Source organism: Rhipicephalus sanguineus, chromosome 1 (genome assembly GCF_013339695.2).
Source record: "Rhipicephalus sanguineus isolate Rsan-2018 chromosome 1, BIME_Rsan_1.4, whole genome shotgun sequence".
In the NCBI taxonomy this organism is placed as follows: Eukaryota; Metazoa; Arthropoda; class Arachnida; order Ixodida; family Ixodidae; genus Rhipicephalus; species Rhipicephalus sanguineus.
Window position 1 is genome coordinate 20,190,848 of NC_051176.1, and position 19,548 is coordinate 20,210,395.

Below are 19,548 nucleotides of genomic sequence, written 5' to 3' on the forward strand. Positions count from 1 at the left end.
CCGCCACTCTGCATGCACAAGGCTCTGAAGGAGACAGTCAGGCAACCACATTTGATTGCTGGTCTGTGGGCTACTTGTGCCTGAACTGTAAATGCTAACAAATGAATTGCTAACGTTCTCAGTAGGCATGTGCGAATATTCAAGCACTTCGAATATTCGAACGAATATCACAGTATTCGAATTCGCTTCAAAATGAACTTAAATTATTTGAAATTTCGAAGTATTTGAGAAGAACGAATAAACACATATACCGCATGTAACCCCCTGTAAAGGTGGTTTCACTGCACTGGGCGGGTGCTGCCTGCCTGCCTGCCTGCCTGCCTGCCTGCCTGCATCGCTGGTGTCCGCCGTGGTAGAATCTACATGAAAATAAAGTTTTCCAGGTTTTCCGGCCACGGCGGCTGCATTTTTGATGGATGTGGAAATGTTTGAGGCCCGTGTACTTAACATTTACTGTATTTACTCAAAGCTAGGCCACCCTCGATTGTAGGCTGACCCCCGGAATTCGCAAGGCCAGAGAAAAAAAAAAAAACTTAATCATGGTACTGCTTGAAGTTTTGCTTCACTGAATACATTGTGTTTTGACTTCCTCGCACTTGTAGTGCAATTAAAGCTTGACTGCTTTAGCTTTTCTTGAGTGGTCACCTTATATTCAAATACCACTTATAACGAATTTTTTTCGCCGTCCCGCTGGCTTCGTTTTAACGAGGGATTACTGTATACTGGTAGTTTTTTTTTTTTTCGCGCATTTCTTTTGACAGTTATCATTCTGCATGGGGTCGTCTTGGTGGTGTGCGAAGTGTTTTTGAGCCATCGTGCACGTCACACGTTCTCTGCCGTTGCAGTAGCTCAGTGGTTACGGTGCTCGGCTACTGACCTGAAACATGCGGGTTCGATCGCGACCGCAGCAGTTGTGTTTTGATGGAGGTGAAATGCAGCAGGCTCGAGTACTGTGCAATGTCAGTGCAGGTTAAAGAATCGATAAATCCTACCAAGTGTGCTGCCAACGCACTGTCGGCATTACTGTAGCCCAAAATACAGCCAAGTCTGCTTGTCCCCAAGCGTAGCAGGAAGCAGGGCATTATTGCAGATTTTTTTAGGCTGCTCTAATCCAAATAAACTTCATTTTCATGTCTTAACTTTTTCGGACTGTTTGATTTCTTGCACTATTTTGCGGTCTTTGCCAGTTCGGGAAAATCAGTCAGTGACTGTATATATGAAATTATACGACAACAGCATTTGTACACAGAAAGGCATGGACTGTTCCTTCCTTGTTAAAAATAGTGAGAGCGCACTAACACAATCTAGCTTTTCTGCGGTTTTCAATTATGAATCTTGTTATTTCATGACGTTTGTGTGTTGTCTTGATCTCTTGTGTCCATGTTTGCAAGCCTACCCTCTTTTATGAAAAAATGACCCTTTGCAAAGTGTGACAATGCACATAAAAATCACAAAGACGGGAAAGAACGACATCGTTTTTTCACCCTCCTGTGTCCAGTTCCCGTCTTAATCATGTACCAAACAGCCCAGTTAAATGCACTACTGCAGTTCATAAAAACCACAAGCATAAAGTAAGAATGAATACAACAGAAAGGGTGTTCCTTTTTTTTTGACCCTAAAAAATGATTTACAATGCTTTAGAACAGAGCAACTCAGCGCAAAGCACATTCACTGTGTTGGAGAACAGTGTACAGCCAAAGACGTGAGCATCAATGTTTGTTATCCTGGATAAGAATAGCGGGGTGGGTTTACATTCATGGTGAAGATGAGCAGCACGAATCACAGAAATGCAGCTAAGGAAGGAACTGAGGAAGCAAAAGCGCTCGTGTACACTCGTGTTCATCACTCTTTCACTTCCTCAGTCCACCCTTACCTGTATTTCCACACTGCTCATCTTCACCATGTTTTCTTGGGTCCTCCCAGTTTACAATAAATGTTGTGACCGAATTCACCTTGGAGCGCGAGATGAAAAAGAAGCATCCAGCCAGGAGGAGCCCCTGCAGTGTGGCCTGCGTATCACTGAACTTGATGCCATCCAGGTAGAGCACACTCTGGCTGTATGCCAGCACCAGGGCATTCAGCGCTAAAATCTTGAACATCTGCAGTGTCGTCACCAGCGTGCACCGGCCCTGCTTGATCACGTGGCAGACTGCATCGCAGCACAATCAAGCACAGAATCAAAGTCTACTTTTCTAGAAAATGTAGGAAGCACATTTCTTATTTAGGTCCCACATTTTCAATAAAAATTGTTGCAACTTACAAAATTAAACCCAATTTCTGCAACTAGCAACAGGTGCCACATTACTCTAAAGTGCACCTAATAATACAACAAAAGCAGGCAAAATTGTTCTACAATGGGAAACGTGCAGCACCTACAGGTGGTGCAACAGTGCACTGAGCCAGCACTCCACGAGCACCACAAGCGTCCACTTGAGTCTGTGTGCTACAAAATCTCGTTTGCGGTCCCTCCGTCTGCTACGCCTGCGTTGTATATGTGTGCGATGGCAACAGGTATTTATTATTGCGATAGCAATTATATGGACAGTCTCAGCTGGTTTTTGCCGCTGCTGTCATGCACCGCATATGTATAAGGATGTATATATAAATAAAAGTCCCCCAAAGAAATAATTCAGAAAAATGCTTCCGAAGCGCGGAATCGAACCAGTGACCTCTCTCTCCGCAGTGCGTGGCGCTAACCACTACACCACAGAGTGCAGATCCTTCAGGTAGCTAACGGTGAGCGTTATATACACACACTTTACCAATGGCCGGACTCAGAGATGGCAGGCGCTTATAAGCGTTTCTTCATTACCAGCGAGATGGCGCGAGTAGCGCAACGGGCGCATTTAAAAGTAATCGGCCAGCTTGCTCGCTTCTTCTAATATTTGCGCAGGGAGAACCTTGCCCTTCCACTGTCTGCTCGCGCGGTAGTTGCTGCCGGGGTGTAGATGCTTCTGCAGCGCAGCAGCGTGGCAGTACTCAGAGACGGCAGGCGCTTATAAGCGCTTCTTCATTACCAGCGACATGGCGCGAGGAGCGCAACGGGCGCATTTAAAAGTCGTCGGCCAGCTTGCTCGCTTCTTCTAATATTTGCGCAGGGAGAACCTTGCCCTTCCACTGTCTGCTCGCGCGGTAGTTGCTGCCGGGGGGTAGATGTTTCTGCAGCGCAGCAGCGTGGCAGTACTCAGAGACGGCAGGCGCTTATAAGCGTTTCTTCATTACCAGCGAGATGGCGCGAGTAGCGCAACGGGCGCATTTAAAAGTCGTCGGCCAGCTCGCTCGCTTCTTCTAATATATGCGCAGGGAGAACCTTGCCCTTCCGCTGTCTGCTCGCGCGGTAGTTGCTGCCGGGGGGTAGATGTTTCTGCAGCGCAGCAGCGTGGCAGTACTCAGAGACGGCAGGCGCTTATAAGCGCTTCTTCATTACCAGCGACATGGCGCGAGGAGCGCAACGGGCGCATTTAAAAGTCGTCGGCCAGCTTGCTCGCTTCTTCTAATATTTGCGCAGGGAGAACCTTGCCCTTCCACTGTCTGCTCGCGCGGTAGTTGCTGCCGGGGGGTAGATGTTTCTGCAGCGCAGCAGCGTGGCAGTACTCAGAGACGGCAGGCGCTTATAAGCGCTTCTTCATTACCAGCGACATGGCGCGAGGAGCGCAACGGGCGCATTTAAAAGTCGTCGGCCAGCTTGCTCGCTTCTTCTAATATTTGCGCAGGGAGAACCTTGCCCTTCCACTGTCTGCTCGCGCGGTAGTTGCTGCCGGGGGGTAGATGTTTCTGCAGCGCAGCAGCGTGGCAGTACTCAGAGACGGCAGGCGCTTATAAGCGCTTCTTCATTACCAGCGACATGGCGCGAGGAGCGCAACGGGCGCATTTAAAAGTCGTCGGCCAGCTTGCTCGCTTCTTCTAATATTTGCGCAGGGAGAACCTTGCCCTTCCACTGTCTGCTCGCGCGGTAGTTGCTGCCGGGGGGTAGATGTTTCTGCAGCGCAGCAGCGTGGCAGTACTCAGAGACGGCAGGCGCTTATAAGCGTTTCTTCATTACCAGCGAGATGGCGCGAGTAGCGCAACGGGCGCATTTAAAAGTCGTCGGCCAGCTCGCTCGCTTCTTCTAATATATGCGCAGGGAGAACCTTGCCCTTCCGCTGTCTGCTCGCGCGGTAGTTGCTGCCGGGGGGCAGATGTTTTTGCAGTGTAGCAGCGCGTTCATCACGGGCCGCTTATCTTGCTGTCGCATTCAATGCTTCGCCCTTGCGGCAAAACAGTGACCTTTTATTTTTATTTTTTTTATTTACATATACTGCCGCTACACTGCGAGACATTGCAGGGGTGGGCGCAGAAGTTGCTTTCAAATTAGCCACAACATGAAACAAATTAGCATACAAATGAACACTAAAGTGTGTGATTTAACAAGCACATAATAAAGCAAGTTATACAAATGTGCGTACTATAACAAATTAACATTGCATCAAATAACACTTATGATTAGATGGGTATGCTTTAAGAATGTGCAGGATTTTTCAGGGCCTCAAACGAAGAGAAAGGACACAAATAATACCAAAGCAATCATGTTTTTGACGTGGCAGAACAAAGCACAGACATGCAACAGTGCTTTGAAAGGGCAACACGCACGGCAGGACAGCGTAAACCTGGAAGCATACACCATAGCCATTAAGGTTTGTATGCATTCTTTCTTATTATTTTGCCTGCTTATTACCAAGTAAAGGACGACATCTGCGTGCAACATGTGCTATGGTGTGATCGTCTCAGACAACCTACAGTGTGATGGGCGCAAGTCAAATGTACAATCGCTGAACCGTGCTGGAATTAGCATGGTTTGGAAACATCCTGCCCAATTCCAAATTTCGGGCCTTTTTTGAGAAGGCTGGTGATGTCCTCGGGTAGAGATGTGTCGTATGGGACCTTCACATTCTCTGTCTGCACAACTGTCATGAGTGAAGGCACGAGACAAATGGCAGACGATGAAGAAGAAGTGGTGGCTGTGATTGCAAAAGAAAAGTACTCGATGGTGTGCAGTGGAGTGGAAAGATAAAAAGATAGTGTTTACGACACGTCCACGCACCCAATTGGCGGAGAGACAGCTCATGGCACGCGACCCAGGCTGTGACTGAAAACTGAAGGAGGAGGAGCTGGTACTGTATGCTTGGCACCGGTCGACGAAGGCGGCCAAGCCAGCATTGCACTGGTGATGAGAGCAGTAGGTGCCGGATCTGGAGGATGCAGCGCTAGAAGTCCGTTACGTGGTTGTCCAAATCGACAACAGCTGGGTGAGGCTCCTCAGACGCGATCGCAGCAGCTTTGTTAGAGTGGTTCCTGGGGCACCAGCGACGCTCCGCTTTGGGCGGAAGAACGGGATCAACCCACACAACAATCCCCGAGTGCCTCGTCATCACTTGCGCCATGATGTCACTGGGAAGCAGTAGCTGAGCATGAGACTAGACATAATCTCCAAGCTTCGGTGACAGCTGCAACAGCGACAAGAAAATGGGCAGCGGGGACAGGAGGATCTCCCAGCAGCTATGTAGAGCTTCGATGATGACAGGATCATGTCGAGAGAGCCGGTGACGGACACAACGCTAATAGGAGCTGACTTGGGAGCCGAGCCGGACTAGTGAGTAAGAACGTTCTACCGGTTCTAGTTCAGAAGCAACTGTGAGGCCAATGTGGTTAGACTGCTGTGACAGTCAAGGACTGTACTTAGCCTGTAAAGTTGAAGTTGCAACCTATAGTTAGCGGACTAGAACAGGACTGTTGCATTTTCATTAGTATTTCTTGCATGGGTTTGGTCTGTGTGAACTTTGTGTATAGTATTTGTTTTATGAGATAAAGTTGTGTTTGAGTGCTACCACCATCTCACACCTCTCAGACCCTCTAAATGCGAGCACTCCCGAGATACGTGACAAGTTTCTTGCCATTCAAGTGAACATTTCTAAGAAAATTAGGGGTGTGCGAATATTCGAAATTTCGAATATTTTTCGAATAGTGTTTGCTATTCGATTCGATTCGCACTGAAATTTTACTATTCGAACTATTCGAATTTCCCAAAGACAAATGCAGTCAACGTCCGGTTGAAAGTTACCCCTTCAGATTTTCAATATGCTTCACCTCATTACACTGTCGTATTGCGGCAAAGCTGCCTTTCAAGCTCCGTTACGGTCGAACTTAGGCAAGAGACAACGTCCGATTGGAAGTGGTCCCTAGATTTTCAATATGCTTCACCTCCTCACACCCCCGTATTGCGGCAAAGCTGCCTTTCAAGCTCCGCTACGGTCGCAAATGTATTAACTCAATAAAACCCTGGTTCCAATATGGAGATGAAAGATGTGGCAGAGTTGGGGGCTCAATTAATGCTGTTTTGGACCTGAAATTTGGGCAGGAAGTCTGAAAAATCGGACGCCGAAGCTTTTTAGCATCCAAAATTTCATATGTTCTTATATATCGACGTCTACGAGGCAGATTTGGAACTCCGGACTTGAAGGGAGCACACCCTTGTCTGCCACATCAGTTGGCCTTCCACAGAAGTTGAAAGAGAAGGAGAGGCTGAGGAAATGGCAACTCTGCCTATCACGTGTAAAGTGTTGTCGGCAACACTTTGGTTGCACCAAATCATGTACATAAATACAATTCGGCCTCTACATTGCCTCATTCTTGATAAGAAAGACAACTATGAAATATGACCCCACCAGCGCTTCATCAACATTGCGAAAAGAAACACTTTTCATGTTGCTATCTCACAAGAACATACTTAGGGATTCACTGCAACTTTTTCTGTAATTTCACTTCGAATTATTCGAAAAATGTTTGAGAAATATTCGAAAATTATTCGAAATTATTCGATTCGATTCGCACTCAACCTTTATTATTCGAATTCGCTTCGCACCCAAAATTTTGCTATTCGCACAGCTCTAAAGAAAATGCGTAAGCATGCACTTCCATGTGGTCTCAATTTCAGCACTGATGAGCCTTCGGTGTTTTTCAGCTTCTTCAGAGCAACCCGGGGAGGTTCGCATGACAAATGCTTCTCAAGGGGGAATTGCGAAGTTGAACTTGACGCCCAAACTCCAAGAGAAAATTTTGCTCACCCTTTCAACATGTGTATTTAATATACGCAACGGTGTATTAACGACCACCCGAGGGAGTATGCCAATAGCATTGGTAAAAGTGATGGTGTGCATCTGCCGGCCGCATTTCTGTATGCTCACCAGCACCGCGTTTTTTGCTTACGATGCCGCCACTGAAACCTATGAGTAATAAAGGCGTCACCAAAAGCAGGGAAGCCACCTAAGAATGCCAGATTGCTGCCCTGAGACCCCTGGTGGGCATTTCAACGGGCCGTCATTACAACAGTGTGACAGATGAAGCATTACCACTGGGTCAGACTTTCTGTCCAAGTCCAATGAAGGTAAAATCAGCATCCCACCTTGCTCCAGTGTCAGCATTTCAGTCAGCACCGAAACACCGGCATACTTACAAGGTTGCGGGTGACTAACACCTGCTGGTTGCAGATACCAGGCCGCCAAACATGCCACGGAGTTGGATCAAAATAGTAGGTGGAGACGTGGCAGTAAATGTCAAGATGTGTGCATTCACATAGAAGGCTGCCATACCAGCCCAATATCCATATATCAACGTCCAACAGAGCAGCAACTACTTCTAATTCTATGGATACCCATTTCACTTTCGTTTATGACTTATCAGCAGTTTTTGGAGCAGCAAAATTTCGATTTTGGAGCACAACAACCTTGATTTGGAGCAGTTAGCGGCATTTATTATGTCGGCCTAGGAGCAGGAAGAAACCAAATTTGAAGCAACTTGGGGGAACAAGCACATATTAATTCGCTTAGAATACACATAACATTGAAACAGCCTCAGGAGAAAGTTTTTTTAACAGATTATAGCCAGGGGGGGGGGGTGAATTACACTATTTTCTTTAGATACCACGCGACCTATCTAGCTCATGTTACAAACATATGAAATAACTGAAAAAAGGTTCTGGAAACTAGGTTCACCTCAAACATTTGAAACAAAACTAACGAAAAGGCATCATACTTTAAAAAATTTTTTTAAAATTGTGATGGCACCATAATTGTAGTTACACAGCAGTTGGCCTTTGCTTAAAATCAGTGATATGATTTAGCAGATTAGAGCATTGGCTTTTTGTACGTCTGCTTCATCTACTTATTTAGCTTTTCAAGCTTACCAAGAGCTCTGTGTAGGTCAGTGTTACTCTTTGTCAGGAGAACATCACAATCAGCGCCTTCAGCTATCTGCTCGGTCGCGCTGTTGGTATAGCATCAAGTGTACTACAGGCTTTTAACAGACGACAACAAAAGTGCGCTGCGCCGCCGTTTGCTGCTACCTCGTACGGGACCCCCTTCAAAAGTGCCGCGCGGGTGCCAAAAAACCTCGCCACACTGACTATCTCGTCAAACGCGTGCGTATGGTACTGCAAGAGTAGCGCAGTACTGTAAGCTTTTACTGGGCTGGGGACGACACAAACGTGCTTCACATCAGTCTGCTGCCACCTTCTCACGCAAAAGCACTAGAGCAGGGGTTCTCAAACGTTCTGGCCCTGAGAAACCCCTATGGCCTTTTCAGAGTGCCGCAGAACCCCTAACTTTTTCTTGAACATGAAGACAACCGCAAGCAGGCGGGAAGCGGGGGAGGGGGGGGGGGGGTGATGATAACGCCTCTCGACGCGCGCAACTACAGTATTACCACTGCCCGCATTGGCCTGTGCTCTTTTCTTTAATATCGAAGGCCATCGCCGTTGACGTAGAACTCCCGATAATACATAGACTTGCGGGTGCCCCCCGCACCGCGCCGTGAGTGGCATAAATCGCATGCCGACCATACACTGCATGCTTCAGGCACTGTGCACCGTAAGCAATGTGTTCACGCAGACGAAGCGCCGGATGTGCAGAGGCCTGTTTTATTGTTTGCAAAACAAAAAAGGAGGCATGCCAGTCGCATAGCAAAACGGCCGTCGACTGATACACCGGTCGTAAAACTAAACCTATATGCTTGTATAGCCCACAGCCGGCACGAAGCGACGCCTTTTATGCGTATCAAAGCGACCGGAGGAACATGCTACGCACAACAACGAACCTGAGAGTCAACCCCGCTACGCATGCCACTTGGTAGTTTTCACTGAGCGCCAGTAATGCCAGAACACACAGCCTAGCGAGTAGAATCAGCACGCTTGGGGCACGGCAGCACATTGCGGGGTCACGCATATTGACAACAGTCCAGAGGAGATTATGGCAGCGGCACGATGCGAGCCTTCATTAAAAAGGTGCATAGAAGAAACACGCTTAATTGGGAGCGTCTGTGTGTACTGCGAACGCATTTTTATTGCGAGAGCATTTATATGGACAGTCTCGGCGGGTTTTTGCCGTGGCCGTCATGTCCTTCCGGTATGAAGTCCAAATTGATAAGATCCCCCCCCGCGCATTGTATGTTCTACCGCGGGTAAAAGCGCGCGAGTGGGGGCGACGAACACGGCCGAAGCAGAGTTCAAACGAGCCGGCCCATCTTGTCGCTCGGAAGGTGCATGCGATAACATCACTCCGCTCGGGAGGCCGGCTGTCGAAGCAGACAGGAAACGCCCCACCCGTATTTAACGAGCCTTAAAAGGCTCGAAGGCGTGAGGGGGGGGGGGATTGTCGCACGAGGAGCAACTTTGAACTTTGAATCTAAAGGCGCAGTCGCGATCACTGGCACGAGCGCTATCTCGAAAGCCATCACAACTGGCGGCTCGTATACCCTTCTACGTGCTGCGCTCTCAACGTGAAGCGACTATGCGGAGAGCATCACTCTCTGGAGCGGCCATATTCTCTTACACCAGCGTTATGTGGTTACGCGAGATCGGATACAAAACAGTTAGCTGCCAGCCTCACATCGTGTAACATTACAATTTGTTGCTATCGCACTCATTGCTTCGCCCTTGCGGTGAAACTGTGACTTTTCTTCTTTGTATTCCTGGCGCTGCTTGGAAAATCATGTCAACTCAGCCTTTTTTCCCCACTAAAGCTGACGTGCACACATCAAAATCCCGCTTTTGAGGCTGTTTTGGAGCAGTTCGGCGCAATTTTTGCCATTTTTATCTTTTTGGAGCAGCTTGGCGCAGGAAAACAGAATTGTATAAAAAATGCGCACTATGCGCAGCTGTCTCACCCCTGCATCCCTCTTCAACTCCTTGGCATAACCTTTCTTATGAATTAAGATGATGTTAGCATTCTTCCAAGATTCCGGTATGCTATGAAGTTTGCGCTGTGGTTCATTTAGTCTAATTTTGGTGTCTACACTAGTTTTATACATCAGAGACAACACAGCACCACAAGTGGTGTTCAGAGAACACTGTCAACTAGCCCAATTTTCCACCCTACTACACTGTCAATAGAACATCTCCAAGTGACACCAGCTTAGGCAGCCCGTCATGTTCCGTCTAGCTTGTTTCAGGTGTGACAGTACACACCAAATGCCTGCCCCTGTGGGTACTGACCCTACATAAAATTCAAGCCCTTTGAGAGTTCACTTGGAAAAGTAGCACTCAACTGCACAATGAAATGAGTGTATGTCTACTCACTGCATTGGATGGAGGACAGCTTGGAGGTGAAAGGTGCTGCAATGCTGGCATCACCAAGCTTGACCACCTGTGCCTGGTCCTGTTCCTCCAGATCCTTTAGTAGCTTCTGCAGCTGCTTCTGCAACAGTCCAACCAAGAACGCTCCAAATATCAGAAGCATAGCTCTGAAACTCCTCTTTTGACATTGCGAAAAGCTTAGACTTACTGACCTGTTGTTTCTCATCATAGGCATAAAAGGTCTACCTACATTTTCATGCACACCTTGCATATACAAGGTGTTTTTTTAGACAATACAGGTTATTTATAAAAATTCTATCACAGTCCGGCACCAGTAGTCCTCATTGACGAACTCTGCATTGAAGTAGAAATAGCACTTTGCCATTGCTACAGTTACGCTGAAAAGAGTAATTAACAAAAGTTTGTTAATTAAAATTTTAATTACAAACTTGAGGGCACCTATTTAAATAGAAGAGCTGTGGGGCTTCACAATGGCCTACCCATTTTCTCGAAATCCAAAAAATCACACGCAACTTCATATTGCCAGGCACGCTTCTTTTGCTATGTTTATGTAACTAGTCAGTTACACGTGTAATCACTGTCTTGCGCAAACCGCACCCGAATGTCTGGGAACCTTCCAGATTATTTCAGAATCTTCGTATAGGCTTGAGCGCGCAAACGCGAACAGTTGAGTTCATTCTGGAACTAACGCGGCCACCAGCGATAAGGCTGAAATGTTCGATGCCGCATGTAAAATGCCGACACGCCTTACCACTGGGCAGTTTTATCGACGGCCGACGCCCTGTTCGCCGCTATCAGTGTACAGCGTGCATTGCTGTAGTTTGAGTTTTCATTTCCCGGCCACAAGTTCGGCCAAATAAAGAGTTTCATCTTGAACACTCCGACTGCTGTCTTCATTGATGTCACGACCTCGTAACATCTGGTGGAGGTGCTGCTCATTCATCATTCATGTTCTGGACACCCCCGTCAAGTTGTGAACCCCGCCCACGTCGCGAAGAAGACACTGACCGCAGACTGAAAGGACTACCCCCCCAATACGGACCCCAACCGGACAAGCCAAGAGCCACGGCGATGAAGACAACAAGCACGATGACGGCCGCAGTGTCCCCGGCAGCGATAGTGATGCAGCCGCCCAGGGAACCGCCGACATTCCGTGGTTCACCATGTGAAGACCCCGAGACCTGGCTGGAGACGTTTGAAAGGGTCTCGACATTTAACAACCGGAACTCCGATGACAAGCTGCGCCATGCGTAGTTTTACCTGGAAGACGCGGCAAAGACCTGGTACGAGAATCGGGAGTCCACACTACGTACCTGGGACCTCTTTCGCGGCACTTTTTCGGCGACGTTCATGAGCATTGTCCGAAAGGAAAGGGCCATGGCCTTGTTGGAGACACGGGCGCAACACCCGAACGAAAACGTGGCCATCTTCATGGAAGAAATGAACTGACTGTTCTGCCACGCTGACTCAGACATGCTCGAGGAGAAGAAACTCCATTTCCTCATGCGAGGAGTCAAGCAAGAACTCTTCGCTGGGCTGACGCATAACCCACCCAAGACCGTCCAGAAATTCCTGACGGAAGCAACAGCGATCGAGAAGACGCTGGAAATGCGTATGAGGCAGAACAACCACCACATTCCTACGACGACCAACGGCGTAGTTCAGGCGCTGCAATCTGATGACCTGCTTGACACCATCAGAGCCATCGTGCGGGAGGAGCTGCGTAAATTGTTGCCCTCCTCCTAGAGTCAAGTGGACCCGATCGCCCACACTGTACACCAGGAGATCCAGCAATTTCTGGGAGCACCTGAACCAGCGCAGCCTGAGCCACAAGCTATGAGCTATGCAACTGCAGCCCGCCGTACCGCGCCCCCTCACCGCCGACGTCAAGACGCCGCACCGCCGCAATTCCGCCGCCAGACACCACCGCCACCGACGTCACACTGTCTGCCGGCCGGCCAGCAATACACGCCGAGGAAAACCAACGTTTGGTGCACCCCAGACAACTGCCCGCTCTGCTACCACTGTGGGGAAGCCGGCCACGCCTACCGCCCCTGCCAGTACCGACAGATGAAGCTATGCGGTTTCACTGTCAATGCGCTGTGTCCACAGCGGGGTGAACGACCTCACGACATCGCTGACTACCTCGCAGGAGTGCAGTGGACACCCCGACAATTAACCTTCCCGATCGCCGTCGCCCGCCCGCTACATGTCAACGCAGCATCGCCAGTACACCGGTCCTACTCGGGGCCGTTCCGCAAGCCCATATCCGGAAAACTAAGGGCAGCAACCGATGGAGGTGCAGTTGCTGTATGACAAAACACTGAAGATCCTCCACCACCGCAGATGACGCCGTGACAGAATACGCCGCAAGCCGGACCAGGCCCTGACATCGAAACTTTGTGGCCCGAAGAAGACCTGACGACGTAACGCGGAAGCAGCGGAACAAACCGATGTAGCCGTGATCCAACGCCACGACCTAACCGCAACGCAAGACAACGAACTAGCGACCTCGACATTGTTGTCGACGGCCACAGCGTCACAGCTCTCGTCGACACCGGAGCCAACTATTCTGTCATCAGTGGACCATTCGCCACAAAGTTAAGGAAAGTCAAGGCCGCTGAGAAGGCACCGAAATTCGGACTGCTGGAGGACACCTAGTGACGCAGGCAGGAATCTGCACAGCGACAGTCACCATTAACACCAGGATTTATCCCGCGAGCTTTGTAGTACAGTCGAACCCACTTATAACGATCCCAGATATAACGATCTATCGGTTATAACGACCATATTTCGGTGCACTTACGATTTTCCTATGCTACCCATTGAAACTGCGTCCACATATAGCGAACATTTTTCAGACCCTCCTACTTTTACATCGAACACTTCAGACACGGTCGCGGTAAAAATATGGCGTATACGAAGCGAAAAAAAGTTAAAGCATGCCTTCTAAAGCGTGAGAGGCGCGCGCTCGCGCGTACCCCGGTCCAGTTTACTCGTGACGAAGATACCCGAGATCGGCGAGCACCGCACGCGCTGCTTTCGGACGCTACGAGCGAGGTCGCTCGCTTTCCGGTCGTTGCTTCAGTGGCAGAATGGCAGTGGGGAATAGAAAAAAAAGAAAAAGAAACAGTAGGCAGCATGAAGCCTTGCAGTCAGCTTTCGCACGGCAACCTTTCCTGGCGCCGTTCTCTGCAGCTACGACCGCCTACCATGAACCTATGCCTTGGAACGCAAGAATCCATAAAATGCAATAAGCGATGACGGCGACAACTTTTCGGCGCTTAAATGTTCACTGCGTCGACGTCACAATGTGCCGCAAAATGTCTCATCTTTTCGGTAATGGCAGAGACCGGCCGATCAATGATTACGACTTCCGCGCGATTGCGGCGATTCCTTCACGGACAAGCATCAGAAGAGAGCGAAGGCGATGTGGCGGCCGGCGATGAACGTGCCATTATGATTTATCGCCGACAACCTTATCACAGTCATCTGCAGCTATCGGCTCGGCTGCACGTGTGGCGTAAACTGTTCGGGGTGACGGCGGTACAAGCAGTACGAGCGCGCGATGCCATTGCCGTTCGAAAGTTCGCTTCCGCCGCGCCGTGCGAGATAAAGTGCACGTCGCTTCGTGTAAACGAAACTAGCTCGCTGGTGTTGAGCGACACAGGCACCGAGAAACGTTGATGCACTTACAGCGAGCGTATACAGCGTGTTTTATTAGGCGGCAACCCAAGCGCGCCGCGCCTGTCGTGCAGGGCCGTCAGAGCATCGCGGAGATGTAGAGTGCGCGTTGCTTCCAAAATGTTTGTCTTCGCCACGTTGAACGAACAGGCCGCTCGTCGCACCCGTGCACGCTCCGAAGTGAAACGGGCACAAAGAGCGCACAAATGCGCGCACAAATGCAAGCAGCCCGGCAGTGATGGCGTGAGCCGAGTAGGCGACGCGCTGCACGCAACTAGCCAGGGATGATCGGCTCCACGTAGCGGTACCGCGGTTCAATGAAACGTTGTCGCTTCACTGCAAAGGCGGTTTAATTCAATCGAGCACGCAGCGGGCCTCGCTTCACAACGCGAAAAGGCCTAACTTCTCACCGGAGGAGTTGTTAGCACTTTTCAATAAAAATGCGCAGAAAAAAAAAGCGGCTTGGTCGCTAAATGCATGTTTTTGAGGGCGAGTCCATTTACAACGAACTACTGATATAACGACCAGTTTTCGCGGCACTTTCGAGTTCGTTATAAACGGGTTCGACTGTACTACAACTTCGCTGGAGAGACGTCATCCTTGGTATGGACTTTTAAGCTTACATGGTGCAGTCATCGACCTGAGATCTGAGTCGATAACACTATATCCCCAGAAAAAGCATTACCACCGCATGCACCGCCAGGAAAGCATGCCTTGAATGTGCTGGAAGACCATGTCACCCTCCCCCCATCGCACCAGCATCATTTCCGTCGGCACTCAAAAATGAGCGAACATGGAAGGCGTTGTTGAAGAGAGACCAGCACTTGTTGATCAACCGCAAGATTTGTGTCGCAAGAGGAATAGCCGAGCTGCGTGGAGGGAAAGCAACAGTGGTGCTCATGAATTTCAGCAAAGAGTACAAGCACGTTAACAAAGACACAACGGTTGCCTACATCGAAGAAACTGTGCAAGCTACCAGTGCTTTCACCCTCACCGATTCTACCGAATCTACTCCGTCGAACCACGCTCCTCAACAATCTTTCGACGTCAAGCCTTGCGAAGCATAAGCAAGAACAGCTCAAAACCCTGCTCCTGCAATACAAGGACTGCTTTTCGTCATCGTCAAGAATTCGGCAGACCCCAGTAGCAAAACACCGCATCAAAATAGAGGAAAGTGCCAGGACACTCCACCAGAGCTCGTACAGAGTTTCGACACGAGAACACGAGTTCACAAAGAAACAAGTCGACGAAATGCTACGCGACGACAGCATCCAGCCTTCCAAGAATCTGTGCGCGTCACCAGTGGTGTTAGTGAAGAAGAAGGACGGAACCCTACGCTTCTGCGTCGATTATCGCCGCCTGAACACAATCACGAAGAAGGACGTCTATCCTCTCCCACGGATAGACGACACCCTTGATCGACATTACAACGCGAGGTACTTTTCTTCGATGGACCTTAAGACCGGCTATTGGCAAATCGAAGTCGACAAAAGAGACCGAGAGAAGACCGCCTTTATAACACCAGACGGCCTCTTCGAGTTCAAGGTCATGCCCTTTGGTCTCTGCTTGGCACATGCGACGTTCCAGCGCGTTATGGACATTGTGCTGGCTGGATTGAAGTGGCCGACGTGCCTTGTGTACTTGGATGACGTTGCTGTGTTTGCCTTAAACTTTGACGAACACCTCCGGCACCTTGAAGCTGTACTTCAAGCACTCAATACCTCCGGACTCACCCTAAAGCCAGAAAAGTGCCGCTTTGCGTACGACGAACTCTTGTCGGGAGTTCGCCCAACCCGCAGAAAACAGCTGCCATTGCTGCCTTCTCGCTGCCCACCGACAAGAAGGCCGTACGTCGGTTTCTGGGCTTGTGCGCCTATTACAGATGTTTCGTCAAGGAATTTTCACGGATCGCCGAGCCACTGATGCAACTCACGAAGACTGACATCGGATTCAGGTGGGAAACGTCGCAAGTTCAAGCATTTCAAGAATTGAAACGATGCCAGCAGACGTTCCCCTCCGGTACTTGCGCATTTCGACGAATCCGCCGATACGGAAATCCACACAGACGCAAGCAGCGTAGGACTCGGCGCCGTCCTTGTGCAGAAGACCGACGGACTGGAAAGGGTTATCAGCTATGCTAGCCGGTCGCTATCAAAGGCAGAAATCAACTATTCCACAACAGAAAAGGAGTGCCTGGTCATCATCTGGGCTACATCCAAGTTTCGCCCCTACCTGTACGGCAGGCCCTTCAAAGTTGTGAGCGACCACCATGCCTTGTGTTGGCTAGCTAACTTGAAGGACCCTTCAGGTTGCCTCGCACGGTGGAGCCTAAGACTTCAAGAATTCGACATTACCGTCGTTTACGAGTCCTGAAGAAAACATTCTGACGCCGACTGCCTGTCTCATGCCCCCGTGGACCCGCCGCCACAAGATGACCAGGATGATGCCTGCTTCTTGGGAACCATAAGTGCCGATGACTTCGCTGAACAACAGTGATCCCAGCCGGAACTCAGAGGCCTTATGGATTACCTCAAGGGCAAGACCGCTGTCGTTCCGAAAGTATTCAAGCGAGCACTGGCGTCGCTTTTCTTAAGCAACGGCGTTTTCCAAAAGAAGAACTTCTCATCACTTCGAACCAAGTACCTTCTCGTGGTGCCTTCAGAATTGCGACCAGAAGTCCTCCAGGCCCTGCATGACGACCTGACAGCAGGACACCTCGGTGTTTCCTGAACGCTGGCAAGAATACAGGAAAAGTACTAGTGGCCGTGCCTTGCCGCCGACGTCACTAGCTACGTAAGAACGTACAGAGACTGTCAGCGATGCAAGACACCTCCAACAAGACCAGCGAGCTTTCTTCAGTCGATCGAGCCACCTCGACGACCGTTCCAGCAGAACGGGATGGACCTCCTGAGGCCGTTCCCAACGTCGACTTGTGGTAATAAGTGGATCGTCGTGGCTACCTACTACCTGACCCGCTACGCCGAAACATGGGCGCTGCCCAAAGGCAGCGCCGCTGATGTAGCCAAGCTCTTCGTTGAGAACATCGTCCTACGTAATGGCGCCCCAGAGGACTGTGGACTCAGGCGATTCTGAGATACAGCCAGACAAGTCACCACCGCACAACCACCTACCACCTGTAGCGTTATCGGTTCACAGGAGACTGTGACATAGGCATGGCATGAGCGCCTGAGGAGCCCATAGTAAGACAACCGGTCGACACTGAACCCGAACAACAGCTAACTTTATTCTACTCCGTACATCTCGAAGGGGGCGCCACTCCTTAGCAGAATAGTAGCGACCTCTACATCTCCCCCCTTTCCGCATGTTCGGCAGTCATAAGTTCAGACGGTTTGGTGGGACCACGCGTCGGCCACTACGCATGCACACAACACCATCGCGACCACCAACACCACCATCACTATCACCACCGTCACCACCATCACCACCAACGCTATCACCAGCCCATCCCGAGTCGCTCGTCGTTACCGTGGTACTTGGAGGACCTTGAGATGGTTGAGCTACTCGCGGCTGTGGCTCGGTTGCTTCTGATGAAGTTTGTGGTGGCAACGATGCTGGAACAAAGGGGCCAAGGTGACACCTGTTACGCTGCAAGATACCACCTTGTCCTGTTTCTATTATTTAGCTCCTGGGTCTCTGTGCTGTGCTTAACACAGTTCCCTTTACGTATTCTGACCGCACCCAGACTTGTTGTCCTACAGGAAGCTGCATTTGATGCCTGGCCCGATGACGCCGATTGTAGTTCCTTTCCTGTTTTCTTTGGTAGGATGCGTTCCTCAACACTACTGCGGCTTTCGGTGGCACGTTTGGATGTAGCAATTCTTCCTTCTTAGAGACTTTGGTCCTTAGCCGACGACCCATCAAGAGCTGAGCTGGGCTAAAACCGTTGACGCCTGGGGTATCCCTGTAACACAGGAGAGCCATGTGAGGGTCTTTTGCCTTGGTGAGGAGGTTTTTGACCGTCCTGACCATTCTCTCCACTTCCCCATTTGATTGGGCGTAGTTGAGACTGCTTGTCGTATGGACAAAGCCATAAGAGGAAGCAAAGGTTGCAAAGTCTCGTGACGAGAATGGCGGGCCATTGTCAGACTGAATTTCTTCTGGTATCCTGTGGTGGGCGAATATGCTCTTTAGCACATCCACGACAACTTGCGCAGTTGTGCTCCTCAAGGTTATCACTTCTGGGTATCTGGAGTAGTAATCAACTACCAGGAGGAAAGTTTGCCCACAGAAGTGAAATAGGTCCCTGCCGAGAAATTGCCACGGATGATTTGGGAGAGGTGTCGGTACAAGTGGCTCAGCGAAGTTAACTCGTGTGAGAGCGCATGTCTCACAGTTGGCGACCAGAGAGGTAATGTCATTGGAGATGCCAGGCCACCATACTGAATCTCGCGCCAAGGCTTTGTTTCTGTTGCAGCCTTGATGTCCCTCGTGTAGTAGAGCCAAGACTGTAGATCGAAGTGACGACGGGATCACCAAACAGGTACCTTTGAGCAGTACGCCATCGTAAACAGAAAGTTGATCAATCACCGAGGAATACTTGGAGATGTGCAATGGCAGCTTGGTTTTCCGAGGCCACCCCCGCTGAGGGGAGGAGATTAATGTAGTGCATTCACCATCTGAAGTTTGTGCTCGACGAACTTCCTGCACATTTAGGGGAAATATTTCAAACGTGGCAGCCACTCTTTCTGCAACATAGAGCTCCATCACATCAAGGGCTGTGCGAGCCACGGTTTCTGTGGTAAGGATCTGCACAGCATCCGCGGAAGATTAATTCGGATTGTTGATGCGAGAGAGAGTATCTGCTGTAGCCAAAAGCTTACCAGGCACATGAAGTACCTTAAATTGATAAGGCATTGCTTTAATCCGCAGCCTTTGTATTCTAGGAGGCAACATGTCGAGCTCCATCTTACCAAAAAGAGAGACGAGGGGTAGGTGATCTGTCTCAATATCCAGTGGGATGCCACGCACAAATTCGTCGAACCTCCAGAGAGCCCAGGTTATAGCCAATGCTTCCTTTTCCGTTTGGCTATATCTCTGCTCCGTCTTAGTCATTGCTCTGGAAGCAAAAGCGACAGGACGGCGCTCGCCTGATGGCTGCGTCTGCAGCAGGACTGCCTTAAGTCCAGACGAACTAGCATCAGCTGAGACAGTGGTGGCATACGGCGGATTGTACTTGGCCATACACCTAGCGGATGTCAGTATCTCCTTCACCCTGACAA

At 49.8% G+C, this 19,548-nt stretch overlaps 1 protein-coding gene across 1 annotated transcript in view; it reads right to left on the reverse strand.

Annotated features, from left to right (window-relative positions):
* The window catches only part of LOC119389803 (endoplasmic reticulum transmembrane helix translocase), a 554,079-nt gene that overhangs the window by 56,227 nt on the left and 478,304 nt on the right, over positions 1–19,548 (reverse strand). Inside the window, exons 20-21 of the mRNA XM_037657194.1 lie at positions 10,607–10,724; positions 1,953–2,149 (exon numbers count right to left, since the gene is read on the reverse strand). Coding sequence (XP_037513122.1) covers positions 1,953–2,149; positions 10,607–10,724 — 315 coding nt within the window. The remainder of the gene's footprint in view (positions 1–1,952; positions 2,150–10,606; positions 10,725–19,548) is intronic.